At 45.8% G+C, this 8,366-nt stretch overlaps 1 protein-coding gene across 1 annotated transcript in view; it reads left to right on the plus strand.

Annotated features, from left to right (window-relative positions):
- Window positions 1-359: 359 nt before the first annotated feature.
- The window catches only part of T265_04496 (hypothetical protein), a gene marked incomplete at both ends in the record, with an annotated part of 14,764 nt that continues 6,757 nt past the window's right edge, over window positions 360-8,366 (plus strand). Inside the window, 5 exons of the mRNA XM_009169251.1 lie at window positions 360-499; window positions 542-733; window positions 771-861; window positions 897-1,002; window positions 1,048-1,167. Coding sequence (XP_009167515.1) covers window positions 360-499; window positions 542-733; window positions 771-861; window positions 897-1,002; window positions 1,048-1,167 — 649 coding nt within the window. The remainder of the gene's footprint in view (window positions 500-541; window positions 734-770; window positions 862-896; window positions 1,003-1,047; window positions 1,168-8,366) is intronic.

An 8,366-nucleotide genomic window follows, 5' to 3' on the forward strand; every position in this document is an offset into this window, starting at 1 on the left:
ACTTACTGACCAGAAAGTCCGTGGTTCGAACCCGACCGCCTCTCGACTTCCCCTGCCTAAGCTTGGGCGACCTGGTAGTATCACAGCCCTTGGGGTTTATTTTAGGAGACAACTATAATGACGTGATATTCGTTCATCTCTAGCACTCCTCCGGTGACCAGCTGTCATGCCAACAGAAGGAGACACGAGGTGTGGGATACTACCAGATTTCCAAGGCCTAGACAGAAATCGAAATGCTGAGGTTGGGTTTGAATCACGGATCTTCCGGTCAGTAATTTGTCGCCTTAACAACGCCTATCTCGAGCCGAATATTCCTATGGTTCCGCAAAACACAACCGTATAACCTCTGCTCCTTTCAGATGACCTCGTTTCGAAGTGCAATCTTCCTCGGTGTTTCCATAACTGTGATTAGTTACTTGTACAACCACTGCACCCAACTACCACCAGTCATGAGTGGTTCTAGTTCTTTTGAGTTCCGCCCAGTGGCACACACATACAAGTAAGCCCGTCCGTTTCCTACCAAAGGCTAATGGATGATCAGAGGTCTCCTTCAGTCTGGTCTTGAACAAGGCTCCTCCTTTGTCGTCTATCATGCCGATAATAATGTAGTCAATTTCCGCGGCGGTTATACGGATCTGCGTTTCCTCCTGCCATGGAGTTCGGAAACCGTCACACAGTCGTTCACCTTATCATTGCTCAGTGTTCCGTTCACTTTCGCCTTGTTACGCGAGAGGTTAGTTGCAGTAAATTTAAGCTTGAAATTGAACTAGACTGCTTATCAACCTCACCGATCCCCTAGCCAAGTACATACCTTCATTTTCTGTGCCGGACATTACTGTAAGTGACTTGCTGACTCATCAGGTATGTTTCCACCATTCCTAACATCGGATATTCAGTCTGGATTCCCGTATTTTTTGGATTTTGTCTCCCTCACCCAATGGGGAGAAAATTATCGTGCTGTATTGAAAAACATCACTCATCAGGTCCCCTCGGTTGCTCCGAGTAGGTCGTCGAAATTATTTCCTTTGACCTTTCTCGCGCATTCAGAAAAGCGTGTGATGCACCTACATTCATTGGCCTTATTGGCAGACGCTATTGTTCGAAAAGTGGATGCTCGTGAACGTTCACTGGGTCACTATTTCCTAGAAGAGGTCGTCTGGCCGCTTGGTAGGTACCGCGTTTTATTTTATTCGGTATGATGAACTAACTGCATACGTTTCGTTGAGCCGTTCCTGGCAGTTTAGTCAGGCATCTCATGTAAATGACGACAAGTCAGAGCCCGAGATGGCCACCGACCCAAAAAAAGTCAACTCTTACTACAGCAACTCACACATCTCGGAACACAATTGTTGCCCCTCTGTTTTTCTGATTACACTGGAATTTCATGTTTGGGCGATTGCAGCAAACATGTACCTGGACTCGACTTATACACTCATCTGCATACCAATTTGCTTTGGACGGGAGAATCACCTGGAATCCAGCTGAATCTCTTGGTTATGATATTCTCAACTGGCGTAAACTCGGGCACTGCGCTTATCGGACGAGCCCCAAGAAGGGCGAAACCGATCGTTGGCTGTCGAAGAGTTATCGACAGCCTCACGAGTAGTATATTACGTCTATATGATGCACCTGATTTTTTCATCCCGACGTATTCAGGGCGTGCGCAGTTGAGAGAAAACCAAAAAGAACGAAGTTTCATGGAAATCCTGGTTTTTCAGCTTCAGATTGGCTGTTGCACAACAGAAAACGACTGTTTTTTTGGGTTGGGAACACACGCGCGGCCAGAAAACGCCTAGAAATAAGAAAGATCGAGGTTTTCTTCAAAGAGCATGTACGCCACACATTAGTGCGCTCCTATCTGTTTAGAAGGATAATTATCGCGCTCGACATGGGCTGGATGAGAATTCACGGAAGCACACACTAGCACAGGGAAATGGGTGTTAACGTCTTCCGAGAAGTAGCACAGGGGGGTGTTAACATCTTCCGAGAACTTGGAACTTTTCGTTTCTAGTCGTTTCCGATACGAAAATCACTCGTTTTCGGACGACCGCCAGCCGCTCTTAGTCAAAGTTTAAGGTGCTCATCTTGACTTGTCGGGAGCACTTCTAATTTTATTCGACGTATGCATTCCATAGAAATGTTCTGGAGCCAGACTACTCAAAGGTTTCAGCGTTTTATGGATTGAAATTGTGAATGCTGTGCCTGAAAAGCTGGGCGGTTGTGTTGTGCAAGTCCTCTTTAGCAAAGCGAGTATGTTTGGGACATATTTTTCAGCCCCCCTCAGAGCTTATCGCGAAATTTTCTGTAGTGGTTATAGACATCACGCCGAAATGAACAAAGCGTTTTAAAGACGTCCCAACAGTGTTGCCAGATAGTCACAACAGAGCCTGTTCCGGTTGTAGATCGGGGGTCGTTCAGCTGTAACGCCCTTCCGGTGCCTAGCTGCCGTGCCACCCGAAGGAATCACGAGGGCTGGGATACTGCCAGGTTGCTCAAGCCTAAACAGGGGAAGTCGAGAGGCAGAGGGGTTCGAACCACGGACCTTCCAATCAGTAAATTCGCACTCTAACCACTTGAGCCATCTCGCTCCCCTCGGTTGTAGATTAGCGGGTTGTCGACCTGTTACGGAGCTCGGCAATTTGCTTGCGGACGTTTTGCACTGATGATGACTTAAAGATTTGTAACGAAACGTCCGCGAACGAAATGCCAGTACTTGCAAGCAGATCAACAGGCGTCTGATCAGCAACGAATGTCACCAAGGGTTTGTTTCTCCGACCGATCAGCTGGACCGATACGCGATATTCACGTGGGTGCGCTTGTAAATGGGCTCTAACTAGGGTATGGGGTTTCCTCTGAGGTTCGTTCTGACTAAACAGTAGTGGGTTCCAGACACAGTCTTCTCGAGGCCCGAATGCCGATGTTATAAGATGAACCAATATGCAGTTTTCTCTTCTGAGTAGGAAAATTCTCACTGATGTTCTTGAGTTCACCAATCGCCCAGGAGGATTGCGTGAAGTGAAACCAACAAGTCAATTTTCCTCTCTTTGGGTACAAACAAGTAGTACTTCAATACGATACATTGTAAGTTAGTTGTGGATCATCAGATCTATTAAGAATAAGGTTCCATACCTTCGGAAAATTAGTGCGCAGCAGCGTTCAAGGGTTGCCGCGTTACACGAAGACAAATTTGGGAACCCAAATGTAAAGACCTACAAGTGTTTACTCAGTATGCCTGTCAAAGACCTCGATTTCTACAGGAGAAAACGATGGAGGTGAGCTGAGCATTTCGGGAGAAAACAGCGCAAACATTGTTATTATATTGGCCAAATTAGCTTGTAATTCCTGTAACTTGAATATCTGCACGTTTGGGACCTCAACGAACCGTAACAAACATTCTAAAGAAATAAAAGCAGTAATATGGCAATATTTTGCGATTTCGCTACTACACAAGTCCCCCATGCAGACAAATTGCCTAGTTCAGCGAACAAACCAACGACCACGAGTACAACCTGGGCTGCCAATATCCTCTTTAATTATTGTTGTCACCTAGATCCACAATCGTGTTCTCCTTACCCGGATACCTGCTGGACTGACTGTTGAATATCATACTTAGGCTACTCTGAACGTTTCTTATCCTGCTATAGAAGTGATGCTCGCCTGCGTCGTCCAGAAGAGACACCATTCATTGTGGAACAGCCGAACTGTCAGATGCAGTTACTTGGGACCTAGGGTGAGATTAGTTTGGGGCAGAAAGAGTACTAGCACTGTGAGCACAGGATGGTATTCACCCATTATCAGTATGTTTTAAGCTGTACCCACTGTCGCGATTTCGTTCCGTCCGGTGGATTCTGTTCAACCATTAGTGCCACTTGAAGCTGCTTCATATTTGACATGTGGTGCACTACTTCAGCCACCATTCTGTGTGAATTAAATTCTTCTGTTTGCCTATTGTTGTGTGGTTTTTCCTGTGGAGTTTGTGCGTAGCTGGTTGACTGCGAAGCTCAATCATCCTCCCCAGAAACTGCAAGGTTAATGTAGAACTGTCATAATATTGTCCCAACCAAGGTGGCTCATCAAGTCTCTTCCAACCGGATCACCTGACTATTCTTTACATTGTTGAATGGGATAAATGGCACAAAAAAGTCCTCACTTCTTCCACAACTATACTGATATAAGGCACTGCCTTCCGTTCAGAAATCTGAGATTAAAGCATTGGTGATTGTGCCGCAGGACCCAGTCGCCGTAAGTATGCGGAGACTAAATGGTCACCTGTTTTTAGTCCCTAGCTGGAGCACAACGGGAGTGTTTGTCCGATCTTTGATCAACAACCAAATTCGTTTGGAAGATACCGCAGTTGGATTCATTAATTAGCCGATTTGCGCAAACCGTTTTACTACATTGGCACAGTTTCATCAGTCTCGTTAAAGGTCATTATGCTATTGTATGCAAGGTTTTGACGACCTCAGTAGTCTTGTTTTACGGATGAATATACTTTTAGTGGTTTTTGGTTTTCTATGTTCTGATGACCGCAGTGTCCAAGGAGTGGACACCAAGAGCTCCTGTCGGGAAAAGATAGGATCTATCATATCGAACTGTATCTATTGCTGTCATTCAATCGTCTTACGTGTCTACAAACAGAGTAATTAGCTATCTGTGCATTCGGTGCATTTCTCAGGTGCGCATAGTGGCTCTTGAATGACAAGGAAATTATGCTTCGCATTCCTTGTTGCACCATGTTCGGTACAGAAATCTTGTGGCATGCTGAGTCGTGGGTGAAGTAGCTGAGGACAACTAGTGGAAGACCATTCTGAGAGCGTGTAACCTCATGACTAACACCGTCTCTTAGTTCCCAAAGTTGGGGGTTTGAACGTCTGTAGCGAGCCCTTCGTTGGAAAGATAATTTGTTGGTAATACCCCTCCCCCCAAACACTGTTGCCTTACCAGGCCTTCAAGCCAAATACTTTGGGTAAGGAATCCAGACTTGACCGCCCCCCTAGAAATCCCTAAATCAAGTACAACCATGGTTCCCACAAGCAAAAATAATCCCCTGTCACAGCCGTCGTCTTGCTCGTTGCATACATCAGGGCCTAAAACAGACTATTGTTGACGCCTTCCTTTCTCTTCCACAGACGTTTTGCTCACGATCTCCCCACTCCGTTAACATTACTCCCTTTGTTGACCAATTTAACTTGCGTCGATCTTAACCTGGACACTTTATCCCCAACCAACGCCGATAGCCTCAGGCATCTCGAAATCAATCATTAATACTCGACACCCGGTCTGTCTGGCTGCTTCTTGCGTTTGCACTCTGAAGCAGGCTGAACAACAACCCTTGCTCTCCCACCGGACTCGTTTGACTTCAATATGCGCTGTGTATCAGAAACAACATTCCAAGGAGCGAGCTTAGTGATCCAGCTTACTGCACCATCACTGTCCACTCGCTTCCGTCTGCACACGTCTAGCTGTGGCCGAATGTGCAGGGGTCCGCATCGTGCTAAGTAGCCGGGCGTAAAAGTCTATGCTTGGCTCCACACCCGCTGATCATTGCCTCTGTGGTGTTCATCTGGCAGTCTGTGAAGGAACCTTACTGTCGAGAAGTTGTTTGCTGTCTGCCTCTCAAGTCGGCTTACTTCCCAACCTACTAGCTCTGACGCCGTTAAAAACGGCAGTTATGGCGTTGAGCTGAAAGCTCACCTATTTGTGTGGTTGCTAGGGGTTTGAATGCATCAGTAGGTAGGCATAGCGCACCTGATATGTGTCTGGGTGGTCGACTCGGTATGTACGTGCAATGGTGAGCGACTGCTTTGGGTATTTGCTGTTTTTTATGAGGTACCAAATTCTAGGATAGCCAGCTAGTCTGGTTATATGGTGCTTTCGAACGTGCCAGTCACGGATCCAAATTGGTCACAGCTATCAGTTACCACTGGCGTGGACGAATAGCGGACTGTCTCTGTTTTCAGAACATTTTTATAGAGCCTGGTTATGCACTATTCTGGAGTCGCCTTTCCGCTTTTAGGGACCTAGTAAAGGATAGACCTGATCCTCATACTCTATTAAGTTCTAGAACAACGCTCACAATTTTGGTAATCCTGGTTTTCCAAGGCACATTTGACTCACTTAACCGGTCTGTTCTCCTCAAGCTGGAGATAGGCATGAACTCACTGACCGGAAGGTCCATGATTCGAATCCAACCTCGGTATCTCGGCTGCTTATGTGTAAGCTTGGGCAGTTTGATAGTCCTGGTGCTTCCTTCGAGTGGGATGGCAGCTAGGAACCAAAAGGGTGTTGCAGCTGAACGATTATTTTAGTTTTTACTTAAGTTTTTTTGTGTTTGCTAAGCAAGCAATGTTCGAGAAGTTGTCTGTATAATAATTTGTGTTCTTAGGCTTCCGGATGCATAAGAGTTTACGGGAGTTCTCTGAAAGCTTCCGTACAAGAAAGTGTCCGACAAGAAACCCCACTCTCCATTAGTATTCGGTTTTGTAATGAACGAAGTAATAAGACGTGCCTTGGAAGGTTTTCAAAACCCTTGTGCTCAACTAGCTGTTGACAAAGACTTTGTCAGGCGTAACCGTTCCCAATATTCGATGAGGATAAGAAGGTGCAGATGTTTTTGGATGAACTAACCAAAATCATCCCGTCCTTGGGCATGAGATTTGCATCCTAAGAGTGTCCCTGGACTTACGGTCGCCTAGCACACCACTTACAATCCAAGCAGATACCTGAAAGTTGCGGAGTGTTGCACATATTTTGAAAATTGTATAAGCTATGGTCGTGGTGTGATAGATGAAGTCAATGCACGAATCTGTAATGTTGGTTTCACGTTTGCTAGTTCGAGACACATAAGGCAGCGAAGCAGCATATTCCTGAATCACAAGGCACGTGTTTATCAGGCTACAGTACCTACTGTCTTGTTGTCCAATTGTGAAACGTGGCCTTTGTGAGCAGCGGAACTGAGACATCTTTAGGTCCTCTATGACTCCTCATAACCATATGTCATGCAAACTGCGGCCAAAAAGTGGACAATTAGGAAGCGAATGTTCAGTTGTGCAACATTAGTACCAAAGGCTATGGTGGTTAGGTCGTGTATTGCGTATGCTGAATCAGTGTTTACCGAAAGTAGTGCTTTTTTCTTGCCAAACTCAGAGCGGCGCGGTCAGAGAGCTAGCCAACCCACCTAGTAAAGGGGTGTGACAGTGATCACAAAGAACCTGGGTGTTGTCGATACGTCTTGCTTTCCAGGAGAGGATCCGCTTGATCTCCACTGCTCATGGCATGACGGTGGTGCTCATGCTGTCAGTTTCTCTTGAAATGATCTGAAAGGATGTGCTTGGGTATAGGCCACTCGGAATGGCTGTAGTAGGTTGATTTCACTAGGTTCCTTCCTCATCCACTTTGATTCTTTGCTTCACAATAAGAATCTCAAATAAACAATGGTCGTACGGCAGTAAATCATCCTTGTTCAACACCCACTTGCTGCTGATGACGCTATGTTTGTGTTTTTTGTGTGCCTCCTTCACTGTTTTCCGGCAATTACTCTCAATTCATCCCATCCTTTGTTCGTTCGTCTGTGATCAAACAGGAATCGACATTCTTCTTGGGATCCCCCGGAGCCAACACTATCGTGCTGCTAGGACATAACATATCGACTGGTTTTCTGTCTTGCAAGCACTTGTTCGCTTTGACTTCCGATACCTGTGGACGAATCTGCGATCCAACCCATGGATGCCCTACGGTGGAAGTCGTGAAAAGACTGTCAATCTGTTCTCAGACTATAAGGTAGGGATTCGGTTATAACTTACCAACAATAAATGTCACACTATCTACATACAGTTTGAGCTGAAGGACGTTTTTGATGGTTTTGAACCACCGTTCTGTCGCAATCTTTGTCAACTCAAGCACCAAAAGTTCTGTTTTGAAAGAGGAAGAACTTTCGGTTATTTGTACTACAAACCTACACTGTGATGTTGGCATACGCTAACCTGTACGACTGGGACTGAGAGTATTCGGTGGCACTTCGTCCACAGTTGCTTGCATAGTATTTCATTTTTACCCCTTGCGGTCTGCAGGTGCGGATCAGAAATCAGCGGTAGGAGTGCAAGCGGAATTTGGTCACTTGGACTTTAACGGGTCGGCTACAAAATTAAAGGTATTACCGAACAGCACTATGTGAAGTTCGATGGTGCGTGTAAGCTTTCAAAATGTTCACCTGTGTTAATTTTGAAGGCAATGTTTTAAGTGAAAGGAAATTTTAACAACTGTGGTTTAAGTCTCAGTTTTAGTCGTCTTTGATTCATTCGGCGAGTACTGCAACTGAGTGGTCACATAGCCGGTGGCTATGTGACTCCATCACCGAGCTGTGGGGC

This window comes from Opisthorchis viverrini (assembly GCF_000715545.1).
Source record: "Opisthorchis viverrini unplaced genomic scaffold opera_v5_74, whole genome shotgun sequence".
Taxonomy (NCBI): Eukaryota; Metazoa; Platyhelminthes; class Trematoda; order Opisthorchiida; family Opisthorchiidae; genus Opisthorchis; species Opisthorchis viverrini.